Consider the following 21,595-nt stretch of genomic DNA (forward strand, 5'->3'; position numbering starts at 1 on the left):
AGTTTGAAGTGTACGACTACACGAGGTTATTATTAAGGTTTCATGTAGCCTGTTAGCCATTATTATTATACGTAGAGGAAGCATTAAACCAGTAGGAGTCATACAGCATCTGGTGAATGGGAAGCAATTGCGAGTTCAGTGTAAGAAATGGGATGATAAATCCATTTACTTGAATCAAGAGCACCTTCACTAGCATCAAGGACCCTCCCTCGAGATCAAAAGTCATGAATGTTGTAATCCCTAAAATTAGGATTACAGTAAACTATCAGTATATATATATATATATATATATATATATATATATATATATATATATATATATATATATATATATATATATATATATACACTGAGAAGTACTTATCTCTCAGTGTATGTACACAGAGGTACCCATCACTCACTGTATATACACTGAGAGGTACCCATCTTTCACTGTATATACACTGAGAGGTACCCATCTTTCACTGTATATACACTGAGAGGTACCCATCTTTCACTGTATATACACTGAGAGGTACCCATCTTTCACTGTATATACACTGAGAGGTACCCATCTTTCACTGTATATACACTGAGAGGTAACCATCTTTCACTGTATATACACTGAGAGGTACCCATCTTTCACTGTATATACACTGAGAGGTACCCATCTTTCACTGTATATACACTGAGAGGTACCCATCTTTCACTGTATATACACTGAGAGGTACCCATCTTTCACTGTATATACACTGAGAGGTACCCATCTTTCACTGTATATACACTGAGAGGTACCCATCTCTCACTGTATATACACTGAGAGGTACCCATCTTTCACTGTATATACTCTGAGAGGTACCCATCTCGCACTGTATATACACTGAGAGGTACCCATCTCTCACTGTATATACACTGACAGGTTCCCATCTTTCACTGTATATACACTGAGAGGTACCCATCTCTCACTGTATATACACTGAGAGGTACCCATCTCTCACTGTATATACACTGAGAGGTACCCATCTCTCACTGTATATACACTGAGAGGTACCCATCTCTCAGATATGTATCTGTGACTGAATAGTTTCTAGTTACCCTTTTAGAATTTACATCTATTTTAGCAGTCTTCTTTTTATATCATTTTCTTTTTTTCATGTTTTTTTTTTAAATATGTTACGTAATTTTTATATTTTTATTTAAGCGTGACTTCATTCTGTTTACTTGACGAGGAAGCAAGATTCCTGGAAACAGAGGGTAGCGCCAAGTCTTTGGATGAGGGGCCCTTTACTGGCGTCAGGGGACGTGTGATGAAAGCTGCCTAACATCGGTGATGACGTGCATTGTCCACTCTAACTCTGTTTTTTAACATCCCTGGAGTCTGGAGGGCGATACAGACATAACTCTGAAATAATTGTGCAGATGTTTAACTCTTAGCACCAGCCTTCATCTTTGCTTAATGCTAACCATAATACCCATACTGTCATTAAGGTCGACTTAGGAAAGACTTTGTGTGCATCAACATTAAGGGCGGCGGTGGTTATGAGGGTCGTGGATATGTGGGTTGTCTCGTAGTAATCGGGATGGTGGTCGTGGTTATGGGATGGGTGTTAGATGTCTTACAAGTGCCGAGTGCCGAGAGGATGGGGGGAAATGCTACGCAGCTCGGGCCTTAATGAATGGAATTACAACTTTATTGCTTATAATTATGCTGAAGGTCGCAGTAACAGTGTTGAAATTCTACTGGTGGTGGTGATGCTGCTGTTAGTGGTGGTGGAAGTGCCGCTGGTGCTATTGGGTGTAGCACTGCTGTTACTGGTGGTGGTGCTGCTAATGCTGGTGGTGTCTGTAGCAAAGTATTTTCAAACTATGTTTTGATCATGGTCCATAGGACGATGTCTTATCATTTGCCTCTATTAACCTTATTTAGCCTGGTGTTGTCTCGGCTCTTCCAACTCCTCCCTTGTTTTTACCGTCTTCAACACACATGTAGGAAGACATCACATCTTAAACCCAAAATCTTCAAAAGAAGGAAAAAATGCCCCTCGGGGCAAGATCTAAAAGGCTCTGTGCTGCATTATGGATGACATAGGTGCACACTTTGGTTAAAATTCGGTATCCAAAGGAATGAAATCATGTATTTCATATATTTTGAACGTGCATTCCCTGTGATATATAAATTATGTACAATAACTGTGTATAAAATGCATGCCTTGTAATGCAGTGCATTGTAGGACATCAACAGACTGGGTCCGTTACGTTGTGTTCCGTAGATCGATCGCTAGCGCACTCAGCTCACAACAGAGGTCTGGGGTTCATTTCCCCGGTACGGCAGGAAACATTAGGACGTGTTTCCTCAAGGCACCTACTGTCCATGTTCACCCATCAGTAAAATGGGTACTTGGGTATTAGTCGACTGGTTTGGATCGCATCCTAGGACAAAATTGACCTAATTTGCCCGAAATGCTCTGCATAACAAGGGGCTTTCTATATAGTAGTATGTCATTGATGTCAGCTAGGCCTGTGTACCTTGTACATATACTTGTACATGTATTTGTACATGTATTGTAGATATTATTTTCAGCAGATCATAGGGAGAGATCACAAGGATTGAAAAGTCTTGCAACAGCTAGATGCCCAGCAATAAGGGAATCACCCAAAGTATGCAGATTTGACGGCATCCAAAGGCATCCAGATGGAATTACCTTGCAAGCCTGGACAGATAGCAAGCAGGTGGTGTGGGACTACACATGCGCATCCACATTGACAAATACCTATCTCCAATACAGCAGGGAGGCAGGAGGTGCTGCTGCAAGCTTCAGGGAGTCCCAGAATTCTAGAAAATTAGGTGAACTTGCCTAACGTTACATGTTTGTTCCCAGTAGGTTCGGAGACTCTTGTCTCGCGGGGAAAAAGAGCAACCAAATTCCTTAAGTAGCTACGCAAAAACGTGATCAGGGCAGATGAGGATCCCAGAGCAGCTATTGTTCCAGTGCCTCAGCGCTGCAGTTCAGAGGGGTAATGCCTGTCATAACTTGGGTACGCTTCCCAGCTCAGAGGAACTCGATGAAATATTGGTAATGTAATTTTTGACAAAGACATACATTAGGAACACAGGTAAAGAATGGCCTGCGAGACCTGGTAGTAAAGAGAATTGGAGTCAACAAACTCAGCAGTAGACTATAATGTATATTTTGCCTTCACCCACTATATACAGATATGTGCACTATGTACAGACAGAATAATAAGTGTACATCAAGGTGACGGATGGCAAAGTAGAAGCCAGAGAAAGTGCACCATAGGTAGGCATGTCTGCCAGTGCTTACCGCAAGTGAACCACGTTGTTTCAGCTTTGGTGGGCTTGCCTATGATTGGTCAATGAACCAAGGTACTGATTTAACGACGGGTACCCTATTGATCATTAAACCCTTAGCACCCGGTTCGCTTGTTGGGAGGCAGCCTATATGGAAGTGTGACATACGCAGAATAAATTGTAACATATTCTTTGCATGCCACAACATATAAGTGTTTGTAATGTATCTGTCAACATGTTAAATTTTGTGTACCATATTACATAATAAATTATACCTATTTGTGCATTAATAAAAAGTAGGGTGGTAGGAAAAGTGGAGCACTGAAATGACTTCAGGGGAAAATCCAAATATATTTCTTTAAGCCTTTTTATCTACTCCGAGGCTATAGGTCCCCACAATTTGCACTAGAGGTGGACCCCATCCCATAATATATATATATATATATATATATATATATATATATATATATATATATATATGTATATATATATATATATATATATATATATATATATATATATATATATATATATATATATATATATATATATATATATATATATATATATATATATCGTGCCGAATAGGCAGAACTACTTGCGATCTTGGCTTAATTAAATAGCAACGCTCATCTTGCCATATATGACAAGTGAAAATTTGTGTATGCAGTAATTTCGCCAAAATCATTCTGAACCTAACGAAAAAATTTATTTCACTGTGTTTGTTTAGTATTAAATTATTGTAAACAAATCTAAAATATATTTAGTTGGGTTAGGCTAAAATAAATTGCGCTTGTTATAATAAGGTTAGGTAAGTTTTCTATGTTCCTTTTGGTGCAAAATTAAAATTTTTTACATCAACATTAATGAAAAAAAATCTATCTTTAAATGTATGAAAATTTTTTTTAGAAAGGACTTAATTTTAAATGAGTTCTTGCTAATTGACCAGTTTTACATATTCGGCACGACATATATATATATATATATATATATATATATATATATATATATATATATATATATATATATATATATATATATATATATATATATATATATATATATATATATATATATGCAAGGAATTCGCAAGAGCAGGCGAAATATACACAAACACTGATCTCTGGCTGAAGGAGACTCGAACCTACGAACCTTGGAACAAGGTACGCAGTGCTTTACCAATCTACCCACACTGGACCAATACCTTGGAGTCCAGCTTGCGCTAGACTTCGATCCAAGGCAGCCAGCTTTCAGAGAGAAGGCTTACAGCTCTTGCGAATTCCTTGCATTGTTAATATCTCTAGTAAGGCTGATGCATGTAGGGGATGTGATGAAAAGCTGTAAGCCTTCTCCCTGAAAGCTGGCTGCCTTGGATCAAAGTCTAGCGCAAGCTGGACTCCAAGGTATTGGTCCAGTGTGGGTAGATTGGTAAAGCACTGCGTACCTTGTTCCAAGGTTCGTAGGTTCGAGTCTCCTTCAGCCAGAGATCAGTGTTTATATATATATATATATATATATATATATATATATATATATATATATATATACACACACAAAAATACAAGTGTAGGATACGCCTCTGACCACTTCTAAAAGTTTTTCTACTCCCTCAGTGATTAAACACATTCTGAAGGAACTTGTCTAGTTCTGTCATCTAGACTTCTAACTTTGTTCTAGCAAGATTTCTTATATATGCTGGTAATGATAAATTTCACCACACAGTGGCTTCATCAGCCGTATACAAAGAAGGGTGGCGAAGATCAGAAGGAGTTTGAGATAATCAGTCCCTCAGCGTGGAGTCGGTGTAATTAGTCCATCAATCATGAAAAGAATACAGCATATGCACGAAGTGGCTTATATACTGTAGACAAGTAAGGTGAAGCAGTCGTAGGCGATATCACTCTGGACAAATCCACAAGTGGAAGTAGGTCATGCCTGTAGGTTAGGCAAGTGAAGAATTCCTTGTTTCAAGTTCCCAAGATGTTGCTGTGTCTGACGGGAATGTAGAAAAATGGTTCAGGGAACTGACAAGTTGATAAATTTATCAACTTGTCGGTTCTCTGAATCATATATGTACATGCTGGTAAATGGCTGAAGAGTCCTGCTCCATAGCTGTTAACACAGTGTTGTCTAAATGTGCCTACAGTACCTCGGCTTTTCAATGGGTTTGTTGTACACTTCATCCAACATATCTCACCGCAGTGCAGATAAGGCATCTGAACTTTGAGTATTTTCCAGGTCTAGATTATAGGAAAACTTGTCTCCATTCCAGAGAATATATATCATGTGCTCTGAGCGGCATCAGTAGCGTGAAAGTTTGACTAATTCTAGACTAGCTCTTATTGCCTTTCTATATTTTCTAGCTCGGATATCTACCTTGTCTTGACGGGAGACTCGAGCACTCAACATTATATTCTAAATGACAGAACACAAGTGTTTTGAAGTGTAACATTACTGGCGTGGCTTCTTTTATTTTGAAAGTTCTCATGATCAACTCCATCATTTGCATGACCTTGACTAAGTTTGCTTTGTGTTTTCTAAACGCTAGGTCGTTCAGCAATAATATTCCCAGGTTGTTTACCTGGTCCCTCCCTTCCATGATAAGATCTGACTGTGTTTTATACATGTACCTGTTTGGAGTTCCTCATTCTAGCCTTTTCACTGATTGAAATGTGTCGAGATTGAACATCATATTACTTCATTCTTATTTTCTGGTAATTCTAGTAAACTGTGTGAATATTAATTCTTACGAAAGAAAGTTATGAGGAGGTTAAAGCTTCTTTACGGGTTATTTATGTAATGTTCTAAATTACCGAAAAGAAAAAAATTGTATAAAATATTGAATGTCTTAAAAAATATCCTTAATGATTTACTTTTCAATTAATATTCCAGGAAGATTTTAAAATATAATAATAATAAATAAAATCGAACAGCATTTTACTGTTGCCACAAGAGTCAAACTGGTCCACATAGAGCAGTGTTGTCACCACTGGTCCACATAGAGCAGTGTTGTCACCACTGGTCCACATAGAGCAGTGTTGTCACCACTGGTCAACATAGAGCAGTGTTGTCACCACTGGTCCACATAGAGCAGTGTTGTCACCACTGGTCAACATAGAGCAGTGTTGTCACCACTGGTCCACATAGAGCAGTGTTGTCACCACTGGTCAACATAGAGCAGTGTTGTCACCACTGGTCCACATAGAGCAGTGTTGTCACCACTGGTCCACATAGAGCAGTGTTGTCACCACTGGTCCACATAGAGCAGTGTTGTCACCACTGGTCCACATAGAGCAGTGTTGTCACCACTGGTCAACATAGAGCAGTGTTGTCACCACTGGTCCACATAGAGCAGTGCTGTCACCACTGGTCCACATAGAGCAGTGCTGTCACCACTGGTGCACATAGAGCAGTGTTGTCACCACTAGTTCACATAGAGCAGTGTTGTCACCACTGGTCCACATAGAGCAGTGCTGTCACCACTGGTCCACATAGAGCAGTGCTGTCACCACTGGTTCACATAGAGCAGTGCTGTCACCACTGGTTCACATAGAGCAGTGCTGTCACCACTGGTCCACATAGAGCAGTGCTGTCACCACTGGTTCACATAGAGCAGTGTTGTCACCACTGGTCCACATAGAGCAGTGTTGTCACCACTAGTTCACATAGAGCAGTGTTGTCACCACTGGTCCACATAGAGCAGTGCTGTCACCACTGGTCCACATAGAGCAGTGCTGTCACCACTGGTCCACATAGAGCAGTGTTGTCATCACTGGTCCACATAGAGCAGTGTTGTCACCACTGGTCCACATAGAGCAGTGTTGTCACCATTGGTCAACATAGAGCAGTGCTGTCACCACTGGTCCACATAGAGCAGTGTTGTCACCACTGGTCCACATAGAGCAGTGTTGTCACCACTGTTCCACATAGAGCAGTGTTGTCACCACTAGTCAACATAGAGCAGTGTTACCACTGGTCCACATAGAGCAGTGTTGTCACCACTGGTCCACATAGAGCAGTGCTGTCACCACTGGTCTACATAGAGCAGTGTTGTCACCACTGGTCCACATAGAGCAGTGTTGTCACCAATGGTCCACATAGAGCAGTGTTGTCACCACTGGTCAACATAGAGCAGTGCTGTCACCACTGGTCCACATAGAGCAGTGTTGTTACCACTGGTCCACATAGAGCAGTGTTGTCACCACTGGTCCACATAGAGCAGTGTTGTCACCACTGGTCAACATAGAGCAGTGTTACCACTGGTCCACATAGAGCAGTGTTGTCACCACTGGTCCACATAGAGCAGTGTTGTCACCACTGGTCCACATAGAGCAGTGTTGTCACCACTGGTCAACGTAGAGCAGTGTTGTCACCACTGGTCCACATAGAGCAGTGTTGTCATAACTGGTCCACATAGAGCAGTGTTGTCATCACTGGTCCACATAGAGCAGTGCTGTCACCACTGGTCCACATAGAGCAGTGTTGTCACCACTGGTCCACATAGAGCAGTGTTGTCACCACTGGTCAACATAGAGCAGTGTTGTCACCACTGGTCCACATAGAGCAGTGTTGTCACCACTGGTCCACATAGAGCAGTGTTGTCACCACTGGTCCACATAGAGCAGTGTTGTCACCACTAGTTCACATAGAGCAGTGTTGTCACCACTGGTCCACATAGAGCAGTGTTGTCACCACTAGTTCACATAGAGCAGTGTTGTCACCACTGGTCTGGTCCACATAGAGCAGTGCTGTCACCACTGGTCCACATAGAGCAGTGCTGTCACCACTGGTCCACATAGAGCAGTGCTGTCACCACTGGTTCACATAGAGCAGTGTTGTCACCACTGGTCCACATAGAGCAGTGTTGTCACCACTAGTTCACATAGAGCAGTGTTGTCACCACTGGTCCACATAGAGCAGTGCTGTCACCTCTGGTCCACATAGAGCAGTGCTGTCACCACTGGTCCACATAGAGCAGTGTTGTCACCACTGGTCCACATAGAGCAGTGTTGTCACCACTGGTCAACATAGAGCAGTGTTGTCACCACTGCTCCACATAGAGCAGTGTTGTCACCACTGGTCAACATAGAGCAGTGTTGTCACCACTGGTCCACATAGAGCAGTGTTGTCACCACTGGTCCACATAGAGCAGTGTTGTCACCACTGGTCCACATAGAGCAGTGTTGTCACCACTGGTCAACGTAGAGCAGTGTTGTCACCACTAGTCCACATAGAGCAGTGTTGTCATAACTGGTCCACATAGAGCAGTGTTGTCATCACTGGTCCACATAGAGCAGTGCTGTCACCACTGGTCCACATAGAGCAGTGCTGTCACCACTGGTCCACATAGAGCAGTGTTGTCACCACTGGTCCACATAGAGCAGTGTTGTCACCACTGGTCAACATAGAGCAGTGTTGTCACCACTGGTCCACATAGAGCAGTGTTGTCACCACTGGTCAACATAGAGCAATGTTGTCACCACTGGTCAACATAGAGCAGTGTTGTCACCACTGGTCCACATAGAGCAGTGTTGTCACCACTGGTCCACATAGAGCAGTGTTGTCACCACTGGTCAACATAGAGCAGTGTTGTCACCACTGGTCCACATAGAGCAGTGCTGTCACCACTGGTCCACATAGAGCAGTGCTGTCACCACTGGTCCACATAGAGCAGTGCTGTCACCACTGGTCCACATAGAGCAGTGTTGTCACCACTGGTCCACATAGAGCAGTGCTGTCACCACTGGTCCACATAGAGCAGTATTGTCACCACTGGTCCACATAGAGCAGTGTTGTCACCACTGGTCCACATAGAGCAGTGTTGTCACCACTGGTCCACATAGAGCAGTGTTCTCACCACTGGTCCACATAGAGCAGTGTTGTCACCACTGGTCCACATAGAGCAGTGCTGTCACCACTGGTCCACATAGAGCAGTGTTGTCAACACTGGTCCACATAGAGCAGTGTTCTCACCACTGATCCACATAGAGCAGTGTTGTCACCACTGGTCCACATAGAGCAGTGCTGTCACCACTGGTCCACATAGAGCAGTGCTGTAACCACTGGTCCACATAGAGCAGTGCTGTCACCACTGGTCCACATAGAGCAGTGCTGTCACCACTGGTCCACATAGAACAGTGTTGTCACCAGTAGTTCACATAGACCAGTGCTGTCACCACTGGTCCACATAGAGCAGTGCTGTCACCACTGGTCCACATAGAGCAGTGCTGTCACCACTGGTCTACATAGAGCAGTGCTGTCACCACTGGTCCATATAGAGCAGTGCTGTCACCACTGGTCAACATAGAGCAGTGTTGTCACCACTGGTCCACATAGAGCAGTGCTGTCACCACTGGTTCACATAGAGCAGTGCTGTCACTACTGTTCCACATAGAGCAGTGCTGTCACTACTGGTCCACATAGAGCAGTGCTGTAACCACTGGTCCACATAGAGCAGTGTTGTCACCACTGGTCCACATAGAGCAGTGTTGTCACCACTGGTCCACGTAGAGCAGTGCTGTCAGCACTGGTCCACATAGAGCAGTGTTGTCACCACTAGTTCACATAGACCAGTGCTGTCACCACTGGTCCACATAGAGCAGTGTTGTCACCACTGGTCCACATAGAGCAGTGTTGTCACCACTGGTCCACATAGAGCAGTGTTGTCACCACTGTTCCACATAGAGCAGTGCTGTCACCACTGGTCCACATAGAGCAGTGCTGTCACCACTGGTCCACATAGAGCAGTGTTGTCACCACTGGTCCACACAGATCAGTGGTCTAAACACTGGTCCACACAGACCAGTGCTCTCAACGCTGGTCCACACAGATCAGTGGTCTAAACACTGGTCCACACAGACCAGTGCTCTCAACGCTGGTCCACACAGACCAGTGCTCTCAACACTGGTCCACACAGATCAGTGGTCTGAACACTGTTCCACACAGACCAGTGCTCTCAACGCTGGTCCACACAGACCAGTGCTCTCAACGCTGGTCCACACAGATCAGTGGTCTAAACACTGGTCCACACAGACCAGTGCTCTCAACGCTGGTCCACACAGACCAGTGCTCTCAACACTGGTCCACACAGACCAGTGCTCTCAACGCTGGTCCACACAGACCAGTGCTCTCAACGCTGGTCCACACAGACCAGTGGTCTCAACACTGGTCCATGAGACCGGTCAACACAGTGCTAGGTAATCTCTACATTTACATTAAGATAATTATAATTAAAACTGTCTGCCAATGATATCATTTGGACACCGAGAACAGTTGTCTCATTTACGTAAAAGGTGAGAAATTAATTACATTAACTAGTGCGCAGAGCACGTGAAGCAGGGAGTGGAGACGGGCAGGTGGGCAGGTGGGCAGGTGGGCAGGTGGGCACACCAGTGCTGCTGCTAATGATCTCTCACATGCTTCTATTATTATTATTATTAATTATTATTGTAATAATTATTGTTATAATTATTATTATTATTATTATTATTATTATTATTATTATTATGATTATTATTATCATCGTTGGTTTTATTACATTATTATTATTGCTGTTGTTATTATTGTTATTATCATTGTTATTATTATATTCATGAGCAAGCGCTAAACCCGTATGGGTCATACAGTGCCTGGAGAATGGGAGGCAATCAAGTTTGATCTATGGACTGAGGCGGGGGGGGGGGTGATCTAGCTGGAGGAGTCTACCTCCCTGGAAGTTGTTCCGGGGGTCAGCGCCCCCGCGGCCCGCTCCTCGACCAGGCTCATATATAGCTACTCGTAATGGAATTTTAATATTTATTATTTACTACGACCCTGGCGACTTTTGACGGACGAGCTGATATTTCACTTGTCCAGTTCCTGTGTGCCTAGCGTAGGCCTAAGGCACTGAACTGACATGCCCCATACATGAGTTTGACTTAAGCACAAATACTACCAGATCACGGAACGGATGGGGATTGAACCCATGATAAGTGAGTCCTGAAGCGTTAACCACTCGGCCACCCCCGCCCTCCGTGAGTTGTTTGCTATCATGTTACTATTACAATTTCGTGAGACAAATATTACTAAATTGGTTTAACTATTCTGGTTTATGTGGTCACTGCTTTACGTGTGAAATATTTTCTATTATTTCTCTATTTACATCTACCTTTATTGCGCATTCCAGCTCCTTATATACAACCTTTAGTGATAAAGTTGTCAGAGTGTCACTACTCTGTTGTTACAATTCTATATATATTTAATTTTGGTGCACAGTATACCTTTAAGGGAGAACTAGAAGGTGAACACTGCAGTTTGAGGGTTGTTTAGGGAAGGAATGGAGTGAAAAAGAAAGAGAAACACTGGCTGGTTCCGATTCCTTGAAGGTAACTCAGCAACAAAGTAGTGAGTTGAAACAGCAGTTATGAAGATTTCAGACTGTAGTCTTGATGGTGACACCATTCTGTGAGGGTGCCACCATTATAACAGTGTGGTAGTGAGTGATAGTGTCACCATTATAACACAGTGTGGTAGTGAGTGATGGTATCACCATTATGACAGTGTGGTAGTGAGTGATGGTGTCACCATTATAGCAGTGTGGTAGCGAGTGATGGTATCACCATTACAACACCGTGTAGTAGTGAGTGATGGTGGTACAAGAGCTGGCCAAGAGTGACGACCACAGCACTCAGCTGTGGTACTCGCCTCCGCCTTCACTACAATAACACACTTAACTTAAAAGCGCATGTAATGAGCTTCGTTCAGTGAAAAAAAAAGACAATAAAATATTTTATAGTGGGTGATAATGTTACGCTTACTGAAGATCACTGAGACACAAGAACGAGGCGTAGGTAGTATGATCATCCGTACACTCGAGCTTCAACGATGAAAGTGAATGTCACTGAGAGCGAGAGAGAGAAAACATGCATATAGTATGTGTGCACTCACCAATTTATGTTTATGGGGTTCAAATCCTGGATCGTGGCCCCTGCCACTAAACTTCACTGACCAGCATTACGGGTTTCTGGTTTCTTGTGACCTATACTCTCTACTCTTGAAACTATGTATATAGTTTGCTTCCACTCCTATCACATCCGGTTCATTCTGCTTCTCTACTACAGTAAGACTAAAAACAGTACTTCCTAAAATCCCTGTGTCTCATTTGTGTTTTTAACTTGTATGTCTCCCCTTTGTACCAGTTGCTTCCATTGTAAAAAGTCTGCCGTTATCTGTCCTATGATTTCCTTGAGTATTTTAGACGTCGTAATCCTGTATCCACTTCTTTGTGCCTGGATTGTCAGGTTCAGTTCCTTTAATCTTTCCTTAAGAACCACTATTATCTCTGTGACTAGTCTGGTTGCAAACATTTGCACCCTCTCAGTGTGTTAAAAATGCTTTATCAGATGGGGGTTCCAAGGTGGTGCTGTGGATTCTAAGATGTCCTTGACATATCTGTACAGAATCATATATGGTTTTTTGTTGAGATTTCTGAAGGCTGTTCTGAGAGCTGCTAGCCTCGTCAAGGCTGCCGAAATTATATGGTTTATGTTCTTTTCAGGCGATATGTTCGGTGTGATGCTTGCTTCTAGAACCTTTTCTTTGGTTAATACTTACAGTTTTTCACCACCAGGTGTATTCTGTCTCTGTGTGTGTATGTCTGTACTCACCTATATGTGGCCGCAGGGGTCGATTCAAAGCTCCTGTGTGTGTTTACTCACCTAATTGTGGTTGCAGGGGTCGAAACTCGGCTCCTGGCCCCGCCTCTTCACTTTACGCTACTAGGTCCTCTTTCTCCCTGCTCCATGAGCTTTATCATACCTCATCTTCAAGCTATGTATGGTTCCTGCCTCCACTACCTCACTTGCTAGACTATTCCACTTATTGACTACTCTATGACTGAAGAAATACCTCCTAACAGCCCTTTGACTCATCTGAGTCTTCAACTTCCAAGTGTGACTCCTTGTTTCTGCGTCCCCTCTGGAACATCTTGTCTCTGTCCACCTTGCCTATTCCACGCAGTATTTTGGATGTCGTTATCATGTCACCCCTGACCCTCCTGTCCTCTAGTGTCATCAGGCCGAGTTCCCTTAACCTTTCTTCGTAGGACATGCCCCTTGGCTCTAGAATTAACCTTGTCGCAAACCTTTACACTTTCTCTAATTTCTTGACGCCCTTGATCAAGTGTGGGTTCCAAACTGGTGCTGCATACTCCAGTATGGGCCTGACGTACACGGTGTACAGTGTCTTGAACGATTCCTTACTAAGGTATCGGAACGCTATTCTCAAGTTTGCCAGGCGCCCGTATGCTGCAGCAGTTGTCTGCTTGATGTGTGGTTCCGGAGATGTGCTCGGTGTTATACTCACCCCAAGATCTTTCTCCTTGAGTGAGGTTTGCAGTCTTTGGCCACCTAGCCTATACTCTGTCTGCGGTCTTCTTTGCTCTTCCCCGATCTTCATGACTTTGCATTTGGCGGGGTTAAATTCGAGAAGCCAGTTGCTTGAACAGGTATCCAGCCTGTCCAGGTCTCTTTGAAGTCCTGCCTCTGTTGTGATGTAGTTCAGCTGGGCTTGTGAGGTCTCTTGGGAGACCTAATTTAACCAATTATATGGTCACACCTTGCCTTGGCAAACGTCTGTAGCCACGCCCACGTCTGAGGTCTTTTGTTCTTGACGGCGTCAGACCTAGGCGTCAGGTCGTACATGTGGTTGTGGAGGGTGCTTGGATCACCATAAAAGCCCAAGGAAGAGCATGATCAGGAGATTCGAGCGGAGCTGCTGCTGGGGTGCAGAGCTCCTGAGCAGAGACTTCGAGCGGACCTGCTGCTGGGGTGCAGGGCTCGGGAGAAGGCTGCTGAAGTCTCTGGAGGAGACTGTTGGAGGCACTGGGCAGAGTACTGGCTTGGCGCAGTACTCGTGCTGTGTAGGTCTTGGGACCTGTGGCTTAGTTCCTGTAGTGAACTGTCCTCTGTGCTATATTGTAAGTTATATTCATTTTCGTCAAGTTGATTGTGTTCCCTGTCTCACTGCTTATATGTACCACCCCATTTATCTAAACCTCAATGATGTACTCCTGTTCCCAAATATATTATGGTACAAGGACTTAATAATAAACTGTGTTTGAGTAGAATAGTAATATTCACTGTCCCCATTATTTGCTATTCCTATTTCTTATATTTTATTATGTTTATATATGAGTGAAGAGTGGGCGAGGCATATGTTAGTGAGTAGTGTAGAGTTAATGAGAGTGTCGTGGTGGTCACCACTGACCTGTCATTACCTACCTACCTCTGCTAATCATCTCACTCCTACCACTTCGCCTGCATGTCCCCTGCCTACTGACTCCCTCCGCTTACCCCCATATTCCCCTAATCATTACCCCCCTACATGACACTGTGTGTGTGCGTGTGTGTGTGTGTGTGTGTGTGTGTGTGTGTGTGTGTGTGTGTGTGTGTGTGTGTGTGTGTGTGTGTGTGTGTGTGTGTGTGTGTGTGAATAAGTAAGTGGCTGATTTCCAATTTACAGTTCTCAGTATGAACAACTGACTTTTCCCCAGGATGCGACTCACAACAGTTGGCTAACACCCAGGTATTCCGTTAACTACAAGGTGACCACAGGCAGCTGGTGCAAGGTAACTCGTTTACATGTGCGTCTTCAGCTGCCATCCGTGTGACCTTGCGCTGCCTCAGCACCACCATCCGCGTGACCTTGCGCTGCCTCAGCACCACCATCCGCGTGACCTTGCGCTGCCTCAGCGCCAACATCCGTGTGACCTTGCGCTGCCTCAGCACCACCATCCGCGTGACCTTGCGCTGCCTCAGCACCACCATCCGCGTGACCTTGCGCTGCCTCAGCGCCAACATCCGCGTGACCTTGCGCTGCCTCAGCACCACCATCCGCGTGACCTTGCGCTGCCTCAGCGCCAACATCCGTGTGACCTTGCGCTGCCTCAGCACCACCATCCGCGTGACCTTGCGCTGCCTCAGCACCACCATCCGTGTGACCTTGCGCTGCCTCAGCACCACCATCCGTGTGACCTTGCGCTGCCTCAGCACCACCATCCGTGTGACCTTGCGCTGCCTCAGCATCAACATCCGTGTGACCTTGCGCTGCCTCAGCACCACCATCCGTGTGACCTTGCGCTGCCTCAGCGCCAACATCCGTGTGACCTTGCGCTGCCTCAGCGCCAACATCCGTGTGACCTTGCGCTGCCTCAGCACCACCATCCGTGTGACCTTGCGCTGCCTCAGCGCCAACATCCGTGTGACCTTGCGCTGCCTCAGCGCCAACATCCGTGTGACCTTGCGCTGCCTCAGCGCCAACATCCGTGTGACCTTGCGCTGCCTCAGCGCCAACATCCGTGTGACCTTGCGCTGCCTCAGCGTAACTTCATGGTCTGACCTTGTGACTCATTACGATCTTTTAATTTAATTAATGTTTCATCCCTAAGCATTATAAGAGCAGTACCTGTAGACTGCCTGTTAGTAGACGCTCGTCCTGACTCGTGCTGTCATCCCACAGAACACACTCAGCACACAACAGGTGTCCAGCCTTGTGACGCTTTTTACACAAATAAATTTTACAGGCTAAGATCTATTATATTACAGGCTAAGAGCTGTTATTTTTCCTCTGCATAAGCTGAGGAAGGTATACCACCTTTCTCCAGGATGCCACCAACAACAGTCAACTAACACCCAGATATGTACCTACTTATTGCTAGGTGAACAGAAACAACAGATGTAAAGAAATATGCCTAACGTTCTCAACCGTGTCGGGAATCGAACCACGGACACAGTATGTGAGCCACTGGAGCTGGATTATCACTGGTTTAGTGTCATGTGTTATATCTTTCGGCACTTTACCCTAAGGCAAGATTATTTTTTTTCATTTGTGTGGAGGATCTTTTCAGCAGCCACATAACCTTGGAAGTGAGAAGTAATGTACCCGGCTGAGAACTTTTCAACAGCATCCTCCACCACCTGTTTACTGACCGCACACAGCTGCAGCCACAGAAGCAAGGCTAAAAACGTAATTTTATATATATATATTTTTTTTTCATATAATTGTGCCAATATGTTCAGTACAATGACAGTTTGCCATGGGTTAGGATTCCTTCCCAGTGACAACTCTTAGGAAATATAAACACATATGCGGTATAATGTGATCCTTTATTGATCGGTAGATCATCAGATGCAGCATTCCCCACCTGACCCAGCATTCTGAACCTGACTATAAATACTCGCGTACCTTCCACTCCAGGTCATCGCAAGATTGAGACCCGTGCCAGGGCTACGGTCTTGGCGAACATTATACATACATACACTCCAGGCAGATCTGTTTGTGACTTGAAAAAGCCCACTGTGTGGGCGAAACGTTGTCAATAAAGAATCACATTATACTGCATGTGTTTATATTTCCATTGTGTCGGTATTTACACCATTTATTTCCACAACTCTTAAGAGTCACAAAATGAGCTGATCCTTCAACCAGACTTTCCGACCACAGATCATCTACACAATCCATTGACTTATTCTCATGCGTGCCTACCTGAGGTATCTGTCAAGCTCACAGTTCGTGCCTATCCATTCTTCAGGTTCATCGCAAGCAAGACGACGGACATTCTTATAAAGTTTTTAGTTGCAACATTATAAGTTCAACCCTTACGTCCAGCAAATCTGTTGTTAAGTATGACATCAGTTCTCAAAGAGTGTGTCCCGGCCTGAGGTACAATTCAGGAAGGAAAACACTTTGCTTCAGTTGGTCTTTTAATGAAGCCGCTGGTTACCTAAGTTAAGCCTGAATTAAAATGCGATGAAACAAACCAGACAACCAAGTGTCATACAACTGGGCATCTCACTGTGTTCGTGTGACGAAGACGACCAATACACAGACCTAAGTTTATTTGTAAATAGTATAAGTTGAAACCTGGTAGTTATTTTATGTGCATCATACATTAATTTGTGGGTTGCTCAGCGGAGCCTCGCGGTTGTGTTGGTCGTCTTGATAACTTGCATGAATATCTTATTCAGGAAAAAATAATAATACCGTGGGTAGAGCAGGTCACAACAGCTCTCGGTGTTTAAAGAGAAAAATTCTAAACTTCTAAAAGCTTTCTCGGTTAAGCGGCCCTTGTACAAAACATTACTAACATTGATCCCGTACATAACATTGCTAAAATTAGCCATTTACACAGTATTCCTAATATTAACAATGGACACAACATTCGCAACATAAATCGTAGTCTTGGTTTTGTTATTGTTGATGCCTGCCTTTTCCAGTACACTGTTAAATGCTTTAATCCTCAGTACACATGTGGCTTGATCTGACATCGACTTTATCCACCTATTCTCCTGCCCCGCCTTCTGGTATTTTTCTTCACCTTATGTCTTCTAACTTTATTTCTCCTCACTTCTTCAATTGACCTGTCTTCTATTTTACCCCCCTCCCCCGCATCCTTCTCTCTCTCCATCTAAAATTTTATCTATAAATTGTGTATTAGTTATGAAGTGAGGACACACAGGAGAACCGTCTGCTTTAATATCCTTGCCTCGACCATCTATATAATAGTAAATGGTCTTCCATCAAGATAATAGACAACTCTCTACAGCTCGTTGTAACTTTATCCTGTCATGGCGCTAGACCGTAAACAGTACGTGCAGGGAAGATGTACTCAAATTCACCACGAAGTTAATGGGCAGAGACCAGACAAGTCTTCAACTAATAAAAGAGCACTTTTCTTGTAGTCAGAGACATGGGGCATGTGTCAGCTTTTGAATGATCATAATTATGCACGCAGGCGGGTTTACAGCATATTTAATGACCCATTGGCTTTAACTCGGCTTGTACGTAGGAAATCATGGCTTAATCTTCGAGAAAAATCCTGTGTTTACTGCTAGAACCATCCAGGAAGCTACAAATATAATAGTCTTTTGCTGCTCTTACTATTCTCGAATGTAACAAATACCATAGTATTACAGGTTATATACAATGAGTAGTATCTTACAATGTATATACATAGAGGCATGTATCACTTCGTGTATATACAGTGAATATTTAGTAATGTTTGTGTACACTGAGAAAGAGTCCTTAATATATCCCACGTTCAGTCGTTTTACCCTAACTAACCAGCCACAGTAACTACATGTTATGTACATATTTTTTTTCATTTATCTGTGTCAAAGGTCAGCTGGTGTCTCACCTCCAGAGAAATATGTAGAGAGACTTTAGAGCTTCTCATCCTCACCTGAGTTATCAAACTACTTTCAGTGTTAACCACTGCTATTCTCTTGTTAATATCCCCTCAAGGGAGGTTCCTTGACGCTGATGAGGGGCTCTTGATCTAGGGAATGGGATATGTGCTCCAGTTCCCTGAATTGAGTCTGAATACCTTCAATATCCCCCCCCCAATGCGCTGTATAATCCTACAGGTTTAGCGCTCCCCATGATTATAATAATTATAATAATATTTTTAATGTAATGATCTCTATTATCCGTGAGCAGCTGGTTAATGGGGTTTAAAGCCTATCGACTATACGAAGTTCGTGAGGGCTGCGTCATCACCTGCACTCCGCCGGTCAAGAATACTTTAATCCTTAAAATAGTGAATATACATTGAGAGATATACACATATTTGTGTTTTTTTTTCAATCTCCCTCTCTTGTATTTCAGTCTTTTCCTTTCTCCAGGGGCTGCATGACCCCTACGGGTTTAGCACTGGGAGTTACAGTTCGTGCTCTCTGCAGATTGACGGGGGGGGGGGAAGGTGAGGACGTTGTAGTTCTGACGGTCAATTAAATTTTGATGTCTTGCGCACTCCTGACAAGACAGCTATTGAGTGAATAATGGTGAATGTTTCCTTTTTTTTGAGGAAGGGGAGGGGAGGGGACGGGAGGGGAGGGGAGGGGAGGGGAGGTGGGGAAGCATCCTACCTTAATGAGAGACGGCCAGTGTATTAAAAAATCTACGGTAATTTTTGGTATCCCTTGAAGAAGTACCCTTTTAAGCTGGTGTCTGAATTTTTTATATTTCGCATTTTTTAGGTATCCCCGAACTGGTATATTTAGGTGGTAGCCAGAATCTTTATTATTCTTATTATTAATGTGTGTTTTCAAAAGAGTATGTGTGTCCCTGGCAGGAGAGCTGCGGCTGGAGGTGCCGGCGAGGCCGCCACGGGTGTACGCTGGAGCGCCATCGGGAGTTGACGTGTCGGTGGTGAGAGCCGTTGACGACGACACTGCTGACAACCAGCAGTTCGTCAACAAGCATCGCTACTTCCTCTACGACTACCAGCACAACGGCCACTTCACATACTTCGCTATCGACGAACTGCACGGCAACATTACCACAGCCAGGTGAGTACCACCTTACACCTGACCTGACACATAAATAGCTGTGAATCGACCCCTGCAACAATATATAGGTGGGTACGCATTCTCTCTCTCAGTCGCTGCGCGATCCGAGACAGGTATCCCCGTATTCCATAAGCCCAGTCTCCTCTACCTCACCGCATGCAACAATATTGGAGGTTGGTTGTAATATTCCAGTGTAACAAAAATATAAAAATATGTATATATATATATATATATATATATATATATATATATATATATATATATATATATATATATATATATATATATTTATATATATATATATTTTTTTTTTTTATTATCACACCGGCCGATTCCCACCAAGGCAGGGTGGCCCGAAAAAGAAAAACTTTCACCATCATTCACTCCATCACTGTCTTGCCAGAAGGGTGCTTTACACTACAGTTTTTAAACTGCAACATTAACACCCCTCCTTCAGAGTGCAGGCACTGTACTTCCCATCTCCAGGACTCAAGTCCGGCCTGCCGGTTTCCCTGAATCCCTTCATAAATGTTACTTTGCTCACACTCCAACAGCACGTCAAGTATTAAAAACCATTTGTCTCCATTCACTCCTATCAAACACGCTCACGCATGCCTGCTGGAAGTCCAAGCCCCTCGCACACAAAACCTCCTTTACCCCCTCCCTCCAACCCTTCCTAGGCCGACCCCTACCCCGCCTTCCTTCCACTACAGACTGATACACTCTTGAAGTCATTCTGTTTCGCTCCATTCTCTCTACATGTCCGAACCACCTCAACAACCCTTCCTCAGCCCTCTGGACAACAGTTTTGGTAATCCCGCACCTCCTCCTAACTTCCAAACTACGAATTCTCTGCATTATATTCACACCACACATTGCCCTCAGACATGACATCTCCACTGCCTCCAGCCTTCTCCTCGCTGCAACATTCATCACCCACGCTTCACACCCATATAAGAGCGTTGGTAAAACTATACTCTCATACATTCCCCTCTTTGCCTCCAAGGACAAAGTTCTTTGTCTCCACAGACTCCTAAGTGCACCACTCACTCTTTTTCCCTCATCAATTCTATGATTCACCTCATCTTTCATAGACCCATCCGCTGACACGTCCACTCCCAAATATCTGAATACGTTCACCTCCTCCATACTCTCTCCCTCCAATCTGATATTCAATCTTTCATCACCTAATCTTTTTGTTATCCTCATAACCTTACTCTTTCCTGTATTCACCTTTAATTTTCTTCTTTTGCACACCCTACCAAATTCATCCACCAATCTCTGCAACTTCTCTTCAGAATCTCCCAAGAGCACAGTGTCATCAGCAAAGAGCAGCTGTGACAACTCCCACTTTGTGTGTGATTCTTTATCTTTTAACTCCACGCCTCTTGCCAAGACCCTCGCATTTACTTCTCTTACAACCCCATCTATAAATATATTAAACAACCACGGTGACATCACACATCCTTGTCTAAGGCCTACTTTTACTGGGAAAAAATTTCCCTCTTTCCTACATACTCTAACTTGAGCCTCACTATCCTCGTAAAAACTCTTCACTGCTTTCAGTAACCTACCTCCTACACCATACACTTGCAACATCTGCCACATTGCCCCCCTATCCACCCTGTCATACGCCTTTTCCAAATCCATAAATGCCACAAAGACCTCTTTAGCCTTATCTAAATACTGTTCACTTATATGTTTCACTGTAAACACCTGGTCCACACACCCCCTACCTTTCCTAAAGCCTCCTTGTTCATCTGCTATCCTATTCTCCGTCTTACTCTTAATTCTTTCAATTATAACTCTACCATACACTTTACCAGGTACACTCAACAGACTTATCCCCCTATAATTTTTGCACTCTCTTTTATCCCCTTTGCCTTTATACAAAGGAACTATGCATGCTCTCTGCCAATCCCTAGGTACCTTACCCTCTTCCATACATTTATTAAATAATTGCACCAACCACTCCAAAACT

At 43.8% G+C, this 21,595-nt stretch overlaps 1 protein-coding gene across 3 annotated transcripts in view; it reads left to right on the plus strand.

The window, feature by feature from the left end:
* The window catches only part of LOC128686359 (uncharacterized), a 552,092-nt gene that overhangs the window by 264,201 nt on the left and 266,296 nt on the right, over nucleotides 1-21,595 (plus strand). For all 3 annotated transcript variants that reach the window (XM_070085880.1, XM_070085883.1, XM_070085882.1), the window contains exon 2: nucleotides 19,398-19,614. In XM_070085880.1, the coding sequence (XP_069941981.1) occupies nucleotides 19,398-19,614 (217 nt within the window). The remainder of the gene's footprint in view (nucleotides 1-19,397; nucleotides 19,615-21,595) is intronic.

The sequence above is a fragment of the Cherax quadricarinatus genome, chromosome 17 (assembly GCF_038502225.1).
Source record: "Cherax quadricarinatus isolate ZL_2023a chromosome 17, ASM3850222v1, whole genome shotgun sequence".
Classification (NCBI taxonomy): Eukaryota; Metazoa; Arthropoda; class Malacostraca; order Decapoda; family Parastacidae; genus Cherax; species Cherax quadricarinatus.